Source organism: Nematolebias whitei, chromosome 8, assembly GCF_014905685.2.
Source record: "Nematolebias whitei isolate Nwh7 chromosome 8, NemWhi1, whole genome shotgun sequence".
In the NCBI taxonomy this organism is placed as follows: domain Eukaryota; kingdom Metazoa; phylum Chordata; class Actinopteri; order Cyprinodontiformes; family Rivulidae; genus Nematolebias; species Nematolebias whitei.
In genome coordinates, this window is record NC_056505.1 from 24,847,270 (window position 1) to 24,869,734 (window position 22,465).

The 22,465-nt window shown below is 39.3% G+C and overlaps 1 protein-coding gene across 1 annotated transcript in view; it reads left to right on the forward strand.

Moving 5' to 3' along the window:
• The window catches only part of slf1 (SMC5-SMC6 complex localization factor 1), a 41,780-nt gene that overhangs the window by 1,959 nt on the left and 17,356 nt on the right, over positions 1-22,465 (forward strand). The window contains exons 2-17 of the mRNA XM_037680492.1: positions 291-402; positions 1,131-1,209; positions 1,311-1,536; positions 1,624-1,777; positions 2,433-2,558; positions 2,680-2,745; positions 3,235-3,381; positions 3,643-3,812; positions 3,990-4,124; positions 4,247-4,400; positions 4,500-4,668; positions 5,527-5,672; positions 6,232-6,338; positions 11,638-11,717; positions 18,460-18,552; positions 19,565-19,747. Coding sequence (XP_037536420.1) covers positions 292-402; positions 1,131-1,209; positions 1,311-1,536; positions 1,624-1,777; positions 2,433-2,558; positions 2,680-2,745; positions 3,235-3,381; positions 3,643-3,812; positions 3,990-4,124; positions 4,247-4,400; positions 4,500-4,668; positions 5,527-5,672; positions 6,232-6,338; positions 11,638-11,717; positions 18,460-18,552; positions 19,565-19,747 — 2,146 coding nt within the window. The 5' untranslated portion in view covers position 291. The remainder of the gene's footprint in view (positions 1-290; positions 403-1,130; positions 1,210-1,310; positions 1,537-1,623; positions 1,778-2,432; positions 2,559-2,679; positions 2,746-3,234; positions 3,382-3,642; positions 3,813-3,989; positions 4,125-4,246; positions 4,401-4,499; positions 4,669-5,526; positions 5,673-6,231; positions 6,339-11,637; positions 11,718-18,459; positions 18,553-19,564; positions 19,748-22,465) is intronic.

A 22,465-nucleotide genomic window follows, 5' to 3' on the forward strand; every position in this document is an offset into this window, starting at 1 on the left:
TGGGTGTTTCTGTTCAGTGCCCTGAGACGACTTATGTTGTGATTCGGTGCTATATAAATAAATTGAGTTGAATGGAATTGAAAAAATAAACTGATTTGGTGGCTGACAGTCATCATTTTGTAATTTGTCTGTCATGCAAACTGCATGTTTTTCCAGCTACACAAACACATAGTGAACATCATGTGGTCAAACAAGAAAATCTGCATCCTAACTTCCAGAGAGTTGTGTGAACAACATAATGTAAAACCTCAAATTTGATCAAATCATGTCTGTCTCACTTTTTTTGTCAGGATGGAGAGCGGCAGACATATTTTCCAGATCTCGGGAATCAAAAACTGCGACAAGAAGAAATTGTTGATTAAGGGCATCTACAAGCTGCATGGCAAATACATTGGTGGCTCAGTGAGTATAGATTCAGGAAAGAATGGGAGATGGACTGGAAACCAGGTGGTGACGTGTCATTCAGTCTGTCTTTCTGCACGAATGCATCTTCATTTGAAAGATCAAATGCAGTTCTGCAATAACTGTTGGTGGAAAAAATTAATTTTTAAATGTTTGACTTTAACTTTCCTTTTAGTTCTCACATCAGCCTATTTTCTGTCAAAGTTTTTACCATATTTAAGCTTATATTTAATGTAACCAATGAGACAATTTTGGTCTCTGTTTATTCAGTGTGTCAGTTCTCTGTATCTCAAAGAAATCATTTGTAAATCTAAACTAAGTCAATACTATAAAGTTTGTATTTGTGCAACTATTAGGTGTTCAACAAGTTTGCCTCTGGCTAATTCTTTTAGTTTATGTTTGTTTAAAACTTCGGTACCTTATGTAACTGCTTTACTACAGAGGGTTGAGCAGGTTTAACTGGCTAGAAAGATGTATGTAACTGGCAGAACTGTTTCTCACAGAGTAAATCCATTTTCGCTACGTGTAGAATTGGAAATCTACATTTGAGTGAGTGAAGTTTGAAGCATCAGTTTGTATTACCTAAAAACATGTTTTTACCATTTTGTTTTTATTATATGAATGATATGCATTTATAAATAATTTTGGATGTGTTGTTTGCATTAAGCTTTTCTCAAAGCTTTCCCTCATGTTATATGTTAATAAAGTGATAAAATATTACTTTACAGGTCTACAAGCACACCAGCACCCACCTCATAATCCCACAGGTTTTGTCCAGTGAGAAGTTTTTGGCAGCTTGTGCTGCAGGTCAGTCTTTAAAATCTTGTCATTAGGGTAAACATCTGAAAAATAACCCACATGGTAACTTTTATTGAGTTCATTGCTCTCTGGCGTTTCTCTGTTCCCAGGAAAGTGGGTTGTGACTCCGAACTACGTGTTGGACAGCGTTAAGAATGGCTCCTGGCTGGCAGAGGGACCATATGAAGTGGCCATTTTCACAAGTTCCTCAGCTGCTTTCTACCCCGTCAGGCAGTGGAGAGAGAACGTGTCCAAAGGGAGAATAACAGGAGCTTTCCAAGGCTGGAGAGTTCTCCTCATGGTTCAAGAGCCCACCAGGAGAGCCATGTTCAAACGGTGAGCTGCTACCGAAAAGTAACTTCTCACTCAAGATATTGGCGTACAATTAAATCGCAAATTTCTTTTTTTATTATTCATACCCAGGTTGCTAAAAGCTGGCAGAGCAGAAGTATACAACTGTCCTCCTCCCACTTACACCTCCATCACCCATGTAATGGCAAAACCTGTTACAGAGAACTCTAATTCCCACAATGCTCCTTGTTACCCAGTGAGCCACATAGTCCAACATCTTTTTGGGGTAAGTTTAATTCACGTTAAGAATGAAACTAACAGATTATCAAACTTCAGCAGTCTCATTTTTATTTTAACCTCTGTCTTTTAGTTTTCTGTTTACGGTACAAACTCGTAATTTATTTAAGTTGTGTCAGGTCATCTGGATGGTTTCCCAGGAGCCACAAACAAAGGCTTGACTGAACTTTGTTGGATTTTCTACCTGGATTATTGAGCATGAACTTGAACCACTTTGGCTATGGCTGCCTCAGAGGAGAGGGCAGACTTCAGAAACCATCTTATCACCAGCAAACTGGTTGGTCCACTATGTGAGTGTGCTGCTTATGAGACTGAGTTTGTTGTGGCTCCTCGGACTGACAAAGTCCTTTGGGTGAAAGATGAAACATCTCAACAAAAGAAGAAACCGTCCAGATGACCTGACTGAACTGTGTTGGATTTTTTTTACCTGTATTATTGACTATGAACTTTGATATTTGAGTTGTATTTACGTAGAGAAAGCAGCTCATGTCTATTGCATATAAAATTTAAAGATTTTATTATTGCTTGTTGTGGCTCAATTTGAAAACATAAACATTAGGGTTTTTTAAATGTAATTTTGTCTTAATTTAGTTATATAATTACGGTAATATTTTTTTAATTGTTACCTTTTTCTGTTTTGACAGAGCAATCATAAGGATATGAATTTCAACATAGCAGGTGATGAGCTGGTAAAGAAAAAAACGAGTTTTCATGATGAAAACTTTTCTGATTTGGAGGCGGAGCTGAAGAGCTTTGTTGTCAAGAAGGAGGTGTGTTTTCTAAATAGTTTTGAACGTTGTTTAGCAAATTCTTAGCTATTTTTTTATTTCACTTTATCAATCAGCTTTTGTTCTTTTCATCATTAAAGTGTGTTTTTTTTCTCTATCATAGGAGCGGCCAAGACTGCGCTTCCTCGAATTTCTAGGTTACAATGACCCTGATCGTCCCCCCTCACAGGTGCATACATATCTACTCCCAGCCACGTTCACCACTATACATACATCTACAAGATAACTCTGTGTTTCATCAAGCAGATCAGGTCATTCAATTTCCTGTATGTCATACATTTCAATGGAAAGTGACATCAAGAGCGAGGGCGCATCAAAACCAGGTCACTGATTTAACCGCCTCTGAGAGCTTTGATTGGCAGACCTATTAACAATACTCTCCACTGTCCTGTCCATACTTTACCCAAGTGGATGTCTGTCAGATTGCTATTAGAAGTGCTCTTGTATTTTCATTCAGGACTTTCGGAGTCCATATGCTATTCGCCAATAAACGACGGTCAGAAATGACCCTCAGGAACTTTTGATGCCCATTCACTACTCATTTCCATTAGCCTTCTGCCCTCTCTCTCTCTTCTGCTCTTCTGTCTGTTTGAGTGCCGTTTTTCTTCCTCCTTTCCATATACTTTTTCATTTTACCATTGTTCTGCAATTCCTCCAGGCAATAGTCACAGACTTGAGCAACGTTAGCAGCATGATAGAGTGCGGCCTCTTCAGTGAAGCCTTGGACTCGATCAGAAGCGATGCGTTCCCCGGTCTGTTGCCACCAGCGACGCACCTGATCTCCCTCTTAGAATACGCGCAGCAGGTAGGACTAGAATTACCAGACTCCAGAAATTCTCACCTGCTGCCTTTGCTACACGAGCCTGAGGGGGCTCGTGTAGCAAAGGCAGGTTGTCTGTAGATGTGCAGACAGATCATTGTTCCACAACATTTTTTTGAACGTCTGTAGCTGCAGCTTGTATTGGAATTGTCAAGTAGCACTACAATCATGCATGCTTATAATCACTGGATCAGTCATAGTAGAACGAAGCACCTGAACTTCAATTGTTGTGCGTACATTGTGCAGGGTAATGCAACAGCCATTTTCCTGAGAAGTTTCCATGACGTTATGGTAAACCTGCTGCTCATCAACCCTCCATGGTTCGCTCCCAGCTCAGTGAAGAAATATTACGTTCAACTGTTGCAGTGTCCTCGGTGTAAGAATGGCTTGTGGCCTTTTCTAGAAACAGCCATCAGGTAATCTTCATGTTATGTGAAATTTCTTGAAAAAAAAAAAAAAAGAAGTGTCACTCTGGTATTTACTGTGTTTCAATTGGAAGTAATAAGATGGTTTTAAACATTGTGGAGTTAACGAGCAGCCTGGCATCTTGTAAGTGAAAACGTGTTTATTTCTTCCCGTGTTTGATCACCAAGGTACTGCCTGTCCAGCAGCGTCACCTGCCACCCTCTACCTGGACCCTCCTTACCAACACTAGTTCAGTTCCATTCTGACATCCTTGCCTTTTGCCTCAAGCTCTTTCAGGGAGAACTCTACTCTGTTTCCAGCAGGTATCAATTTCAATTAACTCATGTACTGTCTTTTTCAAGAATATCGGTAATTAGTTTTGCAAAGATAGAAATTTTAATGGCTGGAACGTAACTGTATGCATCCTTATCGTTTACTTCGTCAGAGACTTTGCGCTGCTGCAGCCAACATGGGTCCCATCTACTCCGACTTCTGGTTCGTTGCTATATGGAACCTTCTGGACTGTGTGGGAGCGCTCCACGTTGTTGTCTCGTGCTGTGAAGCAGCTCACTCAGCTCATAGTACAGGCTGCCACTGCGGTGAATGCTTTGTTTTTTTAAGCAAATAAAATGGTCCTTATTCATATTACGCATAGAGTTTTTGTGATTTTTATGATCTGATGTTTTTCTTCACGGAAGGCTTTTGCTGAGCGGGAGGAGAAGCAGAAGATGTATTTGGCAGACACTCTGCTGCGCCTGCTGTCTGTGCTGGTGGAGTTCTGGTGTCAGCAACACTTCAGACTGAATCAGTGCCTGGTGGAAAAAGGTCTCAAAGACCTGTCGGAGCATTTTGCAGTCATCAGCCAGGGTATGCACTAAAAACTGAACGACAGAATTGGATTTATTTGAAGTTGACTACATGTTACTGCTTGTGTCATCTGGACAGTTTATTTATTTATTTATTTTTTTGTTGAGATATTTTGTCCTTCATCCAAAGGACTTCATCAGTCCAAGGAGCCACAACAAACTCAGTCCCACAAGCAGCACACCCACATAGTGGACCAATCAGTTTGCTGGTGATAAGATGGTTCCTGGGGCTCGTCCTCTCCCCTGTTGACTCCCCAGAGGTAGCCAAAGTGGTTCAAAACATCAAAGTTCATGCTCATTAATCCAGGTAGAAAATCCAATGAAGTTAGGCCAGGTCATCTGGACGATTTCTTTTTTTTTTTGTTGTTGTTGTTGAGACGTTTCGTCCTTCATCTAAATGACTTCATGAAGGCACTCTGAGGCATCACCTAGCTGCCTCAGAGGAGTCGATGGGGGAGAGGGTGGGCCCCATAAACCATCTTATCACCAGCAAACTGGTTATGTGGGTGTGCTGCTTGTGGGACCGAGTTTGTTTATGGCTCGTCGGACTGATTATGTCCTTTGGATGAAGGAAGAAACGTCTCAACAAAAAAGAAAGAAAATAAACCGTCCAAATGACCTGACTGAACTTTGTTAGATTTTCTACCTAGATTATTGAGCATGAACTTTGATGTTACTGGTTGGTATAGAATTGGTCCTAGTTTAATCAAATTATCTTTGTTTTTCTAAAAAAAAAAAAAAAAAAGAAATTCAAAGTTAGAACAGGTGCTGCTAAAATATACCTAAACAATTATATTATATAATTGTATTTTTTTGTTGTTTTAAACTACTGATTCCCCCTCTCTGTTTTCTCCTCTAGATTTATCTCCAGCTGTTTTGGCGGAGCTGGTTGCTTGTGTTCACTCGCCCAGGCTTAGGTTGGTCATGGCAGATGCCATATTCAGAAATATCTGCTGCAGAAATGACTTCACCATAGGTGATGAACCACTTTCTCTCAAAAAAATGGTGTGTATTTATTTTCTTTGTATTCATTTTCATTTTAATTGAACAATTGATTCTTTTTGGTTGTTCGGTGGCCTACACTTGATATTTAGAATGATTCAGAATTTTTACTTGTTTCAGATTAATGCAACCAAATCAGCTTCTATAGGAATTAGGAGTATAATTTCACAGCAGGGAAAACTGCTTACACTTTGCTTTGCTATTATTATTATTTTAGCCCCTGTTAAGTTGTAGCGTAACAAATCTGATTTCCTCTATTTATTTATTTATCCTTTATAAAATATAGTTTGAAGTTGACATGTATTGCTCTTGAAAAACATTTTGCTTTTGAGGACATGAAAGTTTGAACATCTTTGGTTCAATGACGCTGATATCAGTGCCTTTATAGGCATAAAACACTGTTAATAAGCTCAGTGCTATGAATAGACTGGTGCTGTGGTTTGACCATCATATAATGTTGCAGCAGAACATCTGGTTCTCTCGCCCACCCAGTTCTGCAGGGACGCCTACTTCCACTTGAAGTGTAAAGACGATGTCTAACCTTGTGTGTGACTTCTGACAGGTGCGTTCTTACCTGCTGGCTCTGGGAACTTTAGCTCGGAGTCCCAGTGGTGCTCACAGCAAGACTAGATCCACCTCACACAGCTGCACTAGTCCGGGGACCAGCAGGTCAGTTACACTCAGCCTTCTGTCAATACCTTTGTTCGTTTACATTGTGCTTTCTTAAAAGAGCCTGAAGCTAAACAAACGAGTGCAGTACATCAAGTGAATGTATTTTTGACCTGATAGGGGCTCTCTTCTTTCACTGTGTTCACAAAGCAACTCTTAAAATTTTGACACTTCCAACAAAACTGTTTTCCTTGAAGAAAACATATGGATTTTTTTAAAAGCTACATATGCCACTGTGTCTTCTTCAGTCTTTGTTTCATCACATCTTTGTCTGCTTCAGAGAGTCTAAAATAACAGAAGTATTCAACCAGCCATTTGCTACGCCTCCTTTGTCAAATTTCCACCCACATAGTTAAGGACAGGCAGTGCAGTATTAAGCAGAACAGGTGAATGCTAAGATATGACGAGAAGTGCGAGTGAAAAGGAACAAAAGGAACACCTGGAGGGAGGAGGAGTGTGTGGAGGTGAGGTGTGAACTGGTGGTGGTGGTGGGGTGGAGCTGGAGACAGGCAAGTGGAGGTCAGCCAGAGCTTGAGGAGTTGGCATGTGACGGGTTATGACCAGGTCTGATCTTATCGGTGTGTGCTGGCTGACAGGAGGGGTGCAAAGGGAGGTTATGCCCCCCCCACACAAAAACACACACTGTGTAGTTTGTACAGAGTCCACAGGTAGACTTGGATCTTCGATCACGCCCTTGCGGCTTCCCTTAGCCCTCACCTACCCACTCACACTTTTCTTGATCTATCCTTGCATACTAAATCCATCTCTTGATGCAACCTCACACACACACCCTCCCTCCACACACTCCGTATCAGACATCTGCTGCTCCACCAGCAGGTAGTTGGCCTGGGGAGAAGCAGGAGTCACCAGGGAGCAGGTTCATGTGAAGGCTACTGGTTCATGCACTGACCAGATTCCCTCCATCCATCCCTGCTCTCTCCGTACTTTCCCTAACACTTTTTACTGCTCGACTTAATTTTGACACAGACACGAGCGGAACCGAATGAAACAAGGAACGCAGCCTGTGCGGATGAGATAAAGAAATGCCAAAGGGCATGTAAAAATCATTTGACCCTAAAAGAAAGAATAAAACCAAAATGACAAAGCCTGTGATAAATTGAGAACAGACACTAAAAGCAAATCTTGTTTCCTCACTTTCATGGTTGAATTCATGATATTGTACATAAATTTCAATGAACTTGACACTCTTAATCAATTTATCTCGCACTGAAGCATTTATAAAGCCGCCACACTTATTCGTCTCAAAGAATGTTCAAAACTAAACCGGTCATGTTAAGAAAGCTGCACGACTTGCAAATAATGTGTATATTAAACTTAAGATCACTGTATTTAAAATAGAAACTTTGAGAGCAATAAGTTTAAATATCTTAAATGTGATTATAGTTTCAGAAAATATATAACTTGCAAATTGAGCACACAATGTCAGATGTTTGGTATTGGACTTGTGAAAAGTAACTGCAGGTTATAATGTGAGAAGACAACATGACCTCTTTTAGCTTTCATTTCTGACACATTAGGATTTTTTGTGAGGGTGTTGAGGTTGTTTGAGAGATGGCGAATGGGTTTCATCTGCTCCAGCAGATGAGCTGCTGCGAGGGCACGTGTCCAAGCTGCACCGAGCTGACAGGGCGGCTGATTGACCGACTGTTGAGACGACCGTTTAACTCGCCGACTGGCTGCACAGCGCTGAGCGCTGTTAGCAGGAGAGAATCTGCAATTAAACTGATGTTATCCTCCTGCTTGCAGCTTAATAATACTGTGTGCATCTTTGATACTGTCATGAACAAATAACGTAACAGCAACGTAATATACTTTGACTAGTTTGGATGCATGTTTGTAAAAGCTCAATATTGATTATAGGTTTTAGACAACCCCTTTGTTCAACATACAGTCAGAATTGTTTATTTTCTCTTCAGTTTAATAGAAAGAAAATCTGTATTTATAGACTTAAGTCAAAACAACTACCATATTTTCCGGATTATACGTCACTCCTGAGTATAGGTCGCATTAGTCAAAAAATGCGTCACGAAGAGGAAAAAAAACATATATAAGTCATTTCAGATTATAAGTCACATTTATTTAGATGTGTATTTCACAAAATGCAAGAACAGACATTTAATCTGAAATAACAAAAACACGCAGAACATACCTGGGATCCTCAACAGGCTTAATTAACATAAGACAATGAGTCCGACAAGCAAGTTAGCATCCTCTGCGTCACTTCTGAACAACTCTGCCAACTCCAGAGAAGATTGGGGGGTGTAAGGGGCTAGCAGAAGAGGAACAACATTTAGTTGTCAAAAGCCTATAGGGCCCTCTCGTGGCTGCAAATAGTAATGTTTACTCTTTGGTTCATGTCAGTACGAATGAACATTTAACGCGTCAGTCAAAAATTGCATCATGACTAAAGAAACAAACGTATATAAGTCGCTTCGAACTATATGTCGCAGGACTGGCCAAACTATAAAAAAAAGTGCATCTTAAAGTCCGGGAAATACGGTAATTGAATGTTCCAGCTGTGATTAAAAAAAAAAAAATACAGAATTCTGGTTAATTTACTGGTAGTATGATTTGAAATTATTAAAGACACAATGAGAGGTTAGTTGCCTTGCATAGCTTCTTGCTGCATCGGGACTGGATATGGAATATGTATAACAGCTGCTCACAATTTCCATTTTACCAAGTCCTCCTCCATGTATACACCCCGCTCCAGGGCCAGAACTGATATCAGTGCCATTCACAGCATGCTGGCCTCCCAAAATAGAGAGTAACACAAGCCAAGTAGAGTACCTCCAGCCACCACTGCTGCCAGTGTGCACGGACAGTCGGGGACACTCGGGTGAAATTGTCTGTGATGAGAAACGGTGCGCCCTCATCATAGACAGCATTACGGAGTCTCTCTCGCGTTCAGATCCACCCAGAGCTTGTCTCATCTCTTCTCAGCCTTGTCCCTGCTAATAACAAGCAACGTGACAGGACGTGTGTTTCCTCCTCACTGCTGGCAGCTCCTTCCTGGCTTCTGAACAACCCAATTACCAGGGAACAAGCCTCTTCCCTGTAATACGGATGGCACTCCACTTTAATGCAATGCGCGCGCACACACGTGCACAGATGTATACACGCACGACACCTGTCAGGCTCCATGCAGCAGGCAGATGCTCCGTACCCACACACAGGACTAGTGACAGCCCACCGCTATTAGCACGCCACTACTTTGAAGAGGTTTCACTTTCTTTTACTAGTTATTTTCCCTAATGTGCTTTCTCGCGTCAAATTCTTCATCTCTGCGTTTAAGCTGTTAAGTGGGAGGAAAACAACTTTGGATACAGGAATAGAGGATAGGAAGTGTGTGTGAGCCAACACAGTGAGGGGTTTGACAGATATCGTCAGATGTATAGGGTGATGCCACACCATGAGGGATTAATTAGCTAAAGGTGCATTTTACTTCACATTAGTGGTGGTTCCACTTCCTGAATGACTTGAGCGCCTTGGTGCAATTCTCAATCAATAAAATGTTGACCATGATCATGTGAATTGTGGGTAATAATGATTTGAAATAGTTGTGAAGAGTATTGTTTGTTTGTTTTTCCCTAAAAAGGTCGAGTCAGGTCCTCTGGACAGGTTCTTCTTTATTGAAACGTTTCATCTTTTGTCCAAAAGATCTTCAGTCTGAGGAGCTGCAAGCAAATTCGGTCTTATAAGCAGCACTTTCCCATGGTGGATCCACCAGTTTGCTGGTGACAGCCAAAACTAGTTGTTCACATGATAAAGGAGGACCATCAGTCTACCGACCGATCATTAGTGACCTGATGGTCGCTTGCTATTCACAGAGGGCTGAGTGATACTTGCAATAACAGTATTGTAAGAGGGGGACATTGTTCCACAGAGTGAACTGCATCACTGCTGAAACGTTTATTTTCTAAACACGACATCCCAGTGTCTTTCAAACCCCAAAATACATTACATCAAAGACTGGTCAATCCCAAAGATCCAGTCCCCCGGCACAAACAGAGTAATAACAGAGATATGGAATATGTATAACAGCTGCTCACAATTTCCATTTTACCGAGTCCTCCTCCATGTATACACCCCGCTCCAGGGCCAGAACTGATATCAGTGCCATTCACAGCATGCTGGCCTCCCAAAATAGATTAATTAGATTAAGGTGCATTTTACTTCACATTAGTGGTGGTTCCACTTCCTGAATGACTTGAGCGCCTTGGTGCAATTCTCAATCAATAAAATGTTGACCATGAGCACGTAATAATATGTATGCTGTTCAGTGCCAGGACGGCTGTGATCAGTTCTACATCGGGGAAACTAAACAGCCACTGGCCAAAAGGATGGCCCAGCACAGAAGAGCAACATCATCAGGCCAGGATTCTGCGGTTTACAATTTATCGGCCCAGATTTCCTTAATTTTGGGAGATCAGAGATCGGCCGATACTTACATGAGAAACCAATTTTACCGATTTTTTTTTGTAGTTTTTACAACAGTTTCTAAAATTCATTTATATTTCAGAGCACTACCTCATGGCCAGTTAAGACAAGTCTGTAATGTTTCTAGGATATTGTTCAAGGGTATGTCATCCAATAAAATAAGATTTGAAAATTGAAGGTACATCGTGACCTCATAACACCTGACAGTGTCGCTTATAAAACAAAATTGGAATCGGCAGATCAGACTTTTTAGAAATCAGTGATCGGTAATCAGCCAGAAAACTGCAATTGGTGCACCCGTAGTTTACACTCATCTACAGGACAGGTGTCACTCTTTCAAGGATGAAGATGTTCACATCCTTGATAGAGGGGAACGATGGTTTGAGAGAGGAGTGAAGGAGGCCATCTATGTGAAGAGAACCCATCATCAAACAGTGGAGAAGGCCTCTGTCTTCAACTGTCTCCTTCTTTCAAAACTGTTATTACTAGTATCACTCAGCCTTCTGTAAATAGCAAGTGGCCATCAGGGCACAAAAAAGTTGGTCGTTAGGCTGATGGTGCTCCTTTTGCATGTGAACAACTAGTTTTAGTTGTCACCAACAAACTGGTTGATCAGCTATGAGAAGGTGCTGCTTATAAGACTGAGTTTGTTGCAGCTCTTCAGACTGAAGGTCTTTTGGATAAAAGACAAATATTTCAACAAAGAAGAATCCAACCAGAGGGCCTGACTCAACCATGTTACATTTATCTACTTGATTATTGAGCATGCATCAGGGCATTGTTTTTTTTTTTTTCTTCTTCCTCAAACCCTTAGACAATGTTTATTGTGTTCTTGCAGAACTCAGAACTTGTTGGTGAATGAAACAAGTCCAGAAAAAGAGAACACCCCCAGGGGCTTGTACAGAGTCAATGCAGCAGGTATGACACTCGTGCACACACACACACACACACACACACACACACACACACAACCTGCTGAGCAATACAGCCTCACATTTGCAAGATACAGACTTTTAATGAACTGATGCATGACACTAGGTCATCTTTAGAAAGGAACATGATAGCTCTGTCATCACTTTTGGTTTATTCACGTGCACATAATGTATGAAGATGGTGATTGATTTTCATCGGCCGTTACTTCTATCCTATCAGCTTTAAAAGCAACATGTAAGATAAAGTGGTGCTTCATACCCTATTCATTGCATTCAGAGTTTAGACTGTCCATATCTTGTCTCATTTTACAAATGTAATATTTTTCTTAAAAAAAAAAAACATGTTATTATGCAAAGTTTGTCAGATTTCCATTTTTGGGATGTTAAATGGGGTATCGCTGCAACTATACAGCATGTACACTGATGGAGCTTCCTGCAATCATAGGCAGTGCACTCAATGTGAACTCTCGAAAGTGTCAGAGCTCATATCTCCCACCTCCACCTGATCAGAAAGGCCCTGTGCTGGTGCAAAGGAAGGGTGGAGGGTAAAGGAGAGGTACTAGAGGAGGAGAGGCTGAGGCAGGAGACTCAAGGCTGTTGGCATGTGTTGTTTTTCTACTACGTGATCTTTATACCGATGCACTCGGCATTAATTTTTGATGAACCATCGGCACAGCATCCTCCCCTCTCGCCCTCTCATCCCCCTTTTTCTCCCTTCATATTTCTCTCTTACAGGCACTTTCACCCACATGTGTAAGCTTGCTTTCTTGTATTCCACACATCTTTGTTTTAGAGCATCTGACTTTCCTTGTGGAAACTCTTGTATCTTTGTCACAGTAGCTGAGAGGGGTTGGGGGCTTTGGGAGCAACTTCTCTTTTTCAGTTTTGCGTTTACTTTTTTTTTTTTTTTTTTTTTTTTAAGCTCAGCGCAGATATCAATTTTAATGAGCCCAGATATATAGCATATAGATCGTCAAACAAGAACTGCTGAGTTTCACTGTTTAGAACCGCTTTGCATTTTGCTGCACATCATCTCTGAGATAAATTGGAAATGTCAGTTTTTCCACAAAGTCTCAAAGACGGAACGCAATGTTTTCGAATAAGGAAAGCATACATTAATTTTTTCTTTCTTTCTTTTAATCTATGAACCCCTTAAAGTGATCCGAGCAGCTATAATAAAAATGTATGGGCCAATGCAACAAAAGCCAATTGTATTAAAAAGTGTTGTCGATACCCTATTCAAAATGAGCTTATGTATATATTTTTTAAACTGTCTCTGTTTTGACAGTTTTATATTGTGTTTGTATGTTATTATATCCTGTGGATACTGTCATTAAGTATTTTTATTTCAAAATACTTTTTTATGTTTTTATGAAAAAGTTCCACAGATGATTACTGAGCGGTTCTAGTTTTTTTCTGTAGTTTTCAGTTGTATGATGTGTTGCCGCCCAGCAGATAAAGTTTAAAGTAACGTTTGTCTTGTCTGTCAGTATTAGAAGATATTCTGTCTACTTTGGCTAAAGCTTTGAGCTTGAAAATGCATTCAACATCATCTGTAAAATAATAAAACAAAAAGATAAAACTTTCTGAGACAAAAACCATGAAGTCTCTTCACACCCACAATCTGCACCTGCACATGTTCCTTCCCTTGTTTCGCCTTGCAGTTCTTTTCGTTTTATATAGAATTGTAAAATCTTCACAACATACTCCTGATAGTTCTAAATAATGGATCATTTGTTTCATTGGCCATATGTGAAGTGTCCTGACCTTCACTAATCTTTCTGTCTTCTCCAGGCTACATATTGATTTGCTGTTAAGAATGTTTGTGTGACATTTTTTCATACTTTATCACACTTCAAACATGAAAAAAATTAACCTACAATGTGTCATTTAATTTAACAATGCTGTTTATCAATTTTTATTATACATCTCTAAGACAGTTTGTTAATCTCATTACAGACAAGTTATTACAAAGAGGATGTCTGTTGCTATTAACCAGTGTCATTTTTGACAGAGTAAATATTAATCCTGCAGTCTTTACATGGGAAAAGGTTTAAACGCTTCAGTCTCAGTGAGAAGGTTGCCGGATCATATTCAATCCTGGGGGCTTTGTGGGTAGAGTTTGTATGTTCTGTCCGTGCATGTGCTGGTTTACTCCGGGTTCTCCGTTTCCTCCCACAGATCAAAACATGCATGTTAGGCTAATTGGTAACTCTAAATTGTCCCTAGGTGTGTGAGTGGGTGGGTGGATGGATGGATGGATGGATGGATGGATGGATGGATGGATGGATGGATGGACGGACGGACGGATGGACGGATGCATGGATGGATGCATGGATGGATGGATGGGTGGATGCATGGATGGATGCATGGATGGATGCATGGATGCATGCATGCTAAGGCTTGTTTTTCTTTTTTTTCTTCTTCCAGGAACAGTTAAAGCTGCAGTAATTCCAGCTTTAGGAAATTATTACCGTGCTTTGATTTTAAAACCAGCAACAGTTGAAGTCTTCAAATAGTTTAAAATGATCAAGTAACTAACCACAAAATACCTCCCTTTTCTCACGCCCCCATTACCTCACATTTCTAACGGTCAAATGGTATTGTTGCAGGCTTCCAACAGCTTTTTGGTCCACGCATCAACAGGCCAAAGCAGCGCTTTACAGGACTATAGCAGGCAGACTGAGGGATATAAAGAGCAACACATACATTTAACTTTTCTATTAAAGTGTAAAACGGGGAATTTATAGAAAAGGACAGGCGGATTTATCCTTTCCGTGCTTGTAAATGCTGAGCATGCAATTACCCCTATAATAGAGGCGTTGTGTCCAAATTGGAGCCATTAAAGTGATTTACCACTGCATGGATTGGCCCTGGCATTTGCGAGGATGTGTACACATGGGGTATAGAGGAATGGTTGTTTAATCACAGCGTTTTAGCGCCTGGTAATAGCACAGCAGCCCACGAAGAACCCTGACATCGTACAGCTTACTCATTAAAGACTGCAGTTTGGGTTTGGCGCTGGCATCTGATTGGTCATTTTTTATCTTTAATTTGGAAATATATTGGCTTGCTTCTCTAATTGGCCTATAGTTCCAAATACTGTTAGTGTACAACCACCTGAGTGTCTGCTTTGTGATGTAACATCTACAATATATATACATATATATTTTTTATTTGACTCTTTAGCTTCTTTAAAGTTGCTGTTGTATAAGTGTTTCTGGATATAACCTTAAACGACAATAAAGTTGACTTGAACTTGAAACTAAAGAAATAGCATTTCCTGCTAAAATGCAGTGTGAATGCTTATTGCTGAAGAACTTGCTGAAAAAACATGAAATTAGCTAAAAATAAAAAAAATGCTGAAATGGAAGAACAAGCTTAAATTAACAGAAGAAAGCAGAACTAGCACATACAGTATTTTTATAGCACAGAAATATCAGAGTTTCTTGTGTATGTTCCTTTGTACTGAAATTATGGCACAACAATTTCCTGCGGGATCAATAACGTTCTATCTTATTTTATATTCACTGAATTAGGTTTGAATAAGCAGAAATTAGCACAAAAATGAGGAAATAAGCTAAAAATAAAAAAGCTCAATTTATCAAAAAACATGCAAAAAGTTGCCAAAAAGGTAGAAAGAAGCATAACCTATGAGAAGGAAGTGGCTAGAGCTGAAATGAGCTAAAAAAAAAAATGGGATTAGCTGAAAAGGCTAAAATTTGCATAAGAGGAGCTAAGCAATAACTGAAATAGCAGAAAAGGTTGAAACTAGCTGAAAAATGTTGAAAGGAGCATAATAAGCTGAAATTAGCAGAAAGAAGTTAATTAGACTGAAAGTAGCATAAATTACCACAAAAAAATTGAATTTATCTAAAAATGTGAAATTAGCTAAAAGATGTTCAAAATGTAGCTGAAAATGTAGAACAAGCTTAAATTAGCAGAAGAAAGCAGAAACAACAAATGGTTGGCCAATTGGGCTGAAAGAAGCGGAAATTAGCACAAAAAATTGAAATTAACTGAAAAAAGCTGAAATTATAAACAACAAAACAGATGAAAAATTGCTTAAAAAGCAGAAAAACTTAAATTACAAGGAGGAAGTGGAGATAGAAAAAAATTGCTGAATTAGGTAGGAAAAAAAGGTCTAAAAAGTGCCAAAAATGTGAAATTAACTGAAAAAGCTTAAATTAGCAGGTAGAAACTGCTATTCTTTTTACCAGAAAAACAGCTAAATAGTAGCTGAAATAGAAGAAAAAGCTGAAACTTGCAGATATCATCTGAAAAGAGCAGAACAAGCTAAAATTAGCAGAAAGAATTTGGGAGAAGCACAAAAATGTTTTGGTTTGCAGAAAAAAATCTGAAAGGATCACAGAACAGCTGAAATTAGCTGAAATAGCTGATTTTTTTATTTATTTATTTATTTATTTTTTCACAAAGAAGCTGAATCGGAAAAAAAATGTGCAAGGAGCAGTAAAAGGTTGTAAACAGATCTAAAGATATGAAGGATGAAAAATGAGCTCAATTTATTTATTTATTTATTTATTTATTCATTTCATAACAAAATAAAATACATATCAATTAACATATATGTAATTAGAAAACAATTATAAATATAAAATGAAAGGTAGCAGATGAAGAAAAAATCTTATTGAATCTGCTCCTTATTTATCTAATAAACCATTCAAACAAACATATTCAGAAAATTATCAGAAACAAGTAAATAACTCAAGTAATGTTTCAAATATCCAACATTTTTCATGAAATACATTCATATATATTTTTTTAGCAATTGAATTTTTACCATTTTCTTAAATACCGAGATTGATTTAGCTTCCTTAACATCTAACTCCAAGTCGTTCCACAGTCCAACACCCTGAATTAGGGTAGATCTTCCCTTCAAACTGGTTCTGAATTGTGGTTTAACAAAAACATCTTTCCCCTTAAGATTATAATTACTAGCTCTTTTTACACAATGCATTTGGATATTAGAAGGCAATGTATTATTATGAGCTCTATACATGAATGACAAAATGGTATAATCCACCAAATCAGGGAACTTCAACAACTTCATTTGACAAAATAATATACTCGATGGATGATAATAATGTTTACCCTTGATAATTCTTACAACTCTTTTCTGCAAAATAAAAATAGACTTTGTAATTGATTTACATGCTTTTCCCCAAATTCATTTTCTATGAGGAAAAAAATACCAGAAAAGGCTAAATATTTCAAAAAGCTAAAGTTACACCAATACTAAAAGTCATAGTGGGATTGTCCTGAAAGAGCTGAACGTTTTGATTTATGATTTGTTGAAATACTGCAGCTTGAAAACTGCAGGACGAGAAACACGCTGAAATACATACGGAAGAAAAATGGATCACAATAGTGTGAATGCTTCATAAACATTCACACAAGAACTACTGTTGAATGGTTTGCTAATAAGTGGTGACGCAATGATCCAACTGTCTGCTAACGTTGTTTTGGAAGTTTACAGCGGATAGAGGTTTTAGCAGCAGTCAGAACCAAATATATTCACTGTGAACGTTACAATTTATTTATTTTTTTGTTTATAATATTTCTGCATGAACATAATGAACAAAAAAAATCTCAACTTCTTAATCACCAGTTAAGTTGGGTGGTCTTTAATGCATCGTTTGCACCCACAAAGACATTTGCTGGAAACCAGAACATTTTCAAAATGTATAGGATCCTGTAGTCTCAATATGTTGTCAACATGCTTTGAAATGCAGGAAACCCTTTTGCTCTCACTATCACCGCTTCTTCTTTCACGTCCTATTCATCCCTCCTCCTCCCATCATTTATTTCCACTCCAGTCTGTGCATTTGAGTGGTGCCCCTGTACAGCCACGGCATCCTGGGGAGAACCAGTAAAGCATTTATTACAGGCTTTGCAGGTCTGTATTATACTTGCAAGCGCAGAGCCACTCATGCTTGGCCTTTAACTTCCCTCTGAAGTTCAGCCATACATAAAAAGACGGGGCTCCGGGCCCCAAGAATAGTCCTGATTTTATATTGTATTTTTTAAAAAGTAAGGAATCCAGGGAAGATGAGAAGGAAAATTGCATGAAAACTTTGTTTAAGAATGTAAATGGAATCTTTTGAGTTTTTATTTCCTTTTTTTTTTTTCCAATGATAGTTTGCTGAATAAATATCATGTGGTGAAAATGCCCGGCGGAGCTTTTGAACCCAAAATCTGTGAAGAATCCTTTCAGAGTCTTTGTGCGTGGGCTTTCTACCATAACTTCCTCTCAAGTAAGAATTTAGGGATGAGCGAACAGGAAGCAGGACTGTTTTCTCTCCACTGCATTTATTCACTCGCCTTCTGCCCTGATGTTCACTTTTTTGGGCATACGCTGAAAATCTGTCTGTAGAAGAAGAAGAGCGGGGCAAATTAACCCAACTAGTCATCCTTAATTTGTTTTTTTCTCATTTCTTTTTATACCCGCCTGAAGATCCCCCCCCCCCCCCTTTTCTCAACACTTGTTAAATCGCATCCTCATTGGTGGGTTGTACTTTTTTTAGGTCAGATTATGTGTGTGTGTGTGTTTGGGGACATTTTGGTGGTCTATTATTGGTGTGTATATCAAATGGAGGGGGACAATGAGAAGGACATCAGTCACACTCTAATTTGGGATTTCTCTCTTCTCTTCCACCTCTTCTTGCTTTTCGGTGGGTTTGTCCATTGTGCGTGTGCCCTGGTTGAAGGCGAAACACTCCTCCACAGAGCGTGCAAGAGGAACCAAGTGGAAACGGTGCTTCAGATCCTGGCACTTCCTGGCACGGATGTCAATGTTAAAGGTAAGACTCGCCGACGTTTCCGTTTTTTCTGTATCCTCTGTCTTTGTCGTTCTCTCGGTGCGCTCCGGTTTGCTCCTGGGTTTCGAAGAGCGATTAACACTGAGGGGGCAAAGGAGCTGGAAATAGAAGTGCGGGTGCGTCATCGCTGAGGTTAACCTTTCGCTAAAATGTAAAGGGTGTGTCTAGAAAGAAAGCGGGGTGTGTTTGAGGTCTTTGATTTATAGATTTCCAGTCATTTCGGTGACTGAATGGAACGCCTTTTGATATTTTATGAGGGTTTTTCTGTAGTTTCTTTAGGTCAGATATAATAACTTGCCCTTCTTTAATGGAAATATGCTGTTTCAAAGGTAACCAGCATTTAAAATGGTTTAAACTGGTTTCTCAGCAGGGTGCTGATGTCCAAAATCCAACCAAGAGGAAGAATAGATAAAATTGCTCCTATGTATTGTCACTGTTGCAGTTTTATGCAAAAACAAGGCCTGAGATAACCAAGAGAAACACTCACAGTTTGGTCTTGTTTTCTGGCTGACACTTTTAGTGTGTTTTTTCCTTAGAACTCGCTAGTTTTCTTTGTATAATTAAAACGGACAGGTATAAATTATTAAAAGTTGAAACATCCGTTTTAACAAATCTTTGGCGTATGTATTTTTTTTTCCCTTTTAAGATTTTGTGTTGTGATATTTTTACAATGTTAATGACCTATTTGCGACATCTAAAGAAAAGTTTTGAACTGCAACAGATTCATTATGTCTTATCAGTGTTAGCAGCCTCACCTCAGTCATGCTATCATGTTAATTTAAAATGGGTTGTCAAAAGGTCATTAGTTCTAATAACCAACCAATAACTTAACTACAGATGAGGTATGAGGAATGTAACCTGTCCAAATCTTCTGCTTTCAGTGAGAGACTTGGTCCTTTAGCAATCTCATTATAGTCTCAAGATATAGAAGTCTGTTTTTTATGTTATACATCCTGACTGTCTGCATGGTCCTCTTTATGTGTTTACCACGTAGACCATGCAGGTTGGACGCCTCTCCATGAAGCATGCAATCATGGCAGCACTGAGTGTGTGAGAGCTTTGCTCCGTCACCGCCCCACCCCCATCCTCAATGGCCAGGTTGGTGGAGTGAGTCCTCTTCACGACACTCTGCTAAACGGACACACGGACATAGCTAAAATGCTACTGGAACACGCAGGTGAGTCAACTCCACACGTGCTTTCATAATTCTGACGTGCTTACTTCTTCTGTTTTGTACTTCGCTTTGAGAAACATCGCAGTGGTGCAGTTGATGAGCAGGTGAGTAAGGAAGATGAGCTGTTTGCTGAGTGCTATAGCTCAGTTTGTTGTGTGTAAGGTTGAATAACAAAAGCTCTGTTTTTTTCAAAAACACTTTCTCAACTGAACATTGAGTGAAGTCAAGTGTTTCACTCAACCTCCTAAAGTCACTTGCAAAGATTTTAATTTTATACGAGTGCTTTGGTTCTGTATATATTTTGCCTGTAGTGTCAGACAGTTTGTCATGCCTCAGAAAAGTGGATCACCTTATGAAAAGGGTGCATGTTATGTCTCCCCTAAAGTGCAAACACATGCTATAAAGTATTTTATGAGATGGAGCTTATAATTTTTAACAACATGAACTGAAGTGATCACTGTGTAGCAGTTAGACGCAGGTCTGCTGTTAGGCTGTTACCAGGTAATGTTGGTCTTTAATGATTCAGTGTCACGTTTCTCAGCTTTGTTTTATTTTAGGTAGGGGGTTATACTGTACTGCACCTATTAAAAGTGTTCACCCCCTTGGATGTTTTATGCTTTTATTACTGTCATAAATCAATCATGGTCAACATAACTTTATTTATGTTGGGGGTTTTTTTAACCAAAAAAATATGTTAAAGTGAAAAAGATTTTTAGCTCTTTTAATATGAACTTTACTTTAGTATCTGAAACTGTGATAAAATTAGTGTTGCTACCTGTTTTTCATCTTCATATCATTAACTAAAAACTTGTCTTTCGAAATCGTTATTTATTTAATCTACATGGTACTACAGCTGAAGCCAAGTCAAAGTTTCATGGCACTAACAAGTAAAACACTGTTTATGTACGAAACAATTGACTTTTCTTTACCTTATTAGCTTCATGATGGAAGTAGCAACTTCTTAGAGGAGAAAATTTCATTAAAGAGCGCTCGACAAATTTCAGTTTGTTCAGCTCAAACGTAGAATTTGCATGTGAAAACAAATGTATTATTTGTTTGGGTAAAAATCAAGTGATAGGAAGTTCAGATTATATCAACTGAGTAATTAAAACATTTTTAACAGCAGGAAAAAAAAGTTTTATTTTGATTTCAAAAGGGTTCATAATCATATTTGTGGTGGTTTCATTTTTTTTTTTTTTTTTTTTATCACATTGACAAAATGGAATTTGTATGACTGGCAATAAGGCATACATTGGTCTGGTCTTGGTCTGTTGCCTTCATATATCTCCTCCTACATGTCACTTTTTGAGTGCAGCTACAGCATGCATGCACTCTCAGGACATAATTACCTGCAGTGTCCCCTCTGTGTGGACCGAACTATGCAAAAGGGCCTTCTCTTACTCCGCCCATGTAACTTGGAACACCTTACAAAAAGATCTGATGTTGTCGACTTTGACCTCTCTAAGGGATTTTAAACAACTGCTAAGTTCATGGCAAAAACCAATGCATACATGTTCCTGTTTTTAGTAGAGATGCACCGATCCGTTGTCAGTATCGGTACTGATATCTAAAAAACTTCTGGAACAGGTATCGGAGACAATGTGGCCGATCCATTTTCCGATCCAACTTGCAGAGATTTCCGATCCATGATGCATGTTGGCTTCAAACTATGGAATGGATTTTCTGAACGGAGGCGTGTCTCATGAACCCAGAGTAATAAGACCCGCCTCACATTCAGGAAATCCATTTCATAGTTTGCAGCCAGCTACAACATGAGGACTGAGTTAGCAGCACTGTGGCTAACAGCTAACCAACTTTTCATCTAAACAGGTCCGCTGTGTGGAAGTATTTTACACTAGAAACACCACAAAACAAGACAGCAACGTGCAATGTCTGCAGAGTCATAGCGCCACATTAAAGCGTGGTAAAGTTAGTTTCACGTTGAACATTCAAGCTCCGTGGCTTCAGCGGTCTGCTCCTCTCACTGAACCCGTAGCAGACAGCTCGACCCCAGCCAGCCGCGTCCATTCTGCCCCGCTAAATCTGCCCGTCTCTGAGGAGGGGCAGAGTGAGCGCGGTTGACCGAAATCAGACTGCCTGCTATGGATTGAACAAGAAGAAGACATCGCTGAAGCCCCGGAGCTCAAATGTTTACAGAGAAGTTGCTAAACTTCATCGTAATTAAGGACCAACCATTATCAGTTTTAGAAAATGAAGGATTTCTCAGCTTGATACTTGCAGCCAAGATATAGTTTAACCTGCAGGAGATATTTATCAGTACAACAGTAGACAATCATAAAAATAAAAATAAAAAAACATGATTTGAAAATTACAAGAAAATTAGATGTGTGTGTGTGTGTGTATATATATATATATATATATTATATTAGGGCATTAACAGAGTACTCGAGTAATCTACACATCGATTGCTAGGACATCTATCGAGGTTAAAAATGTAACGTCGAGTAACCGTAGTGACGTCATATTATGTGACCACCGTATGACCGTAGGGGGTGGTGTTGCACTGTTGCAGGTCACAGAGTATGGTGTAACACCGGGTCCAATCCACCGAACCAGAACCAGCTTCCTATGACCTTGTTTCAAAAACAAAAAGCAAAAACTATTAATCTCTAAACCTATTAAAAAAAATCTATGAACATATTAATCTCTAAACTTAATGCGCACCACAGCTGGCGGTGGTGCGGGATGGTCGACCCCCCC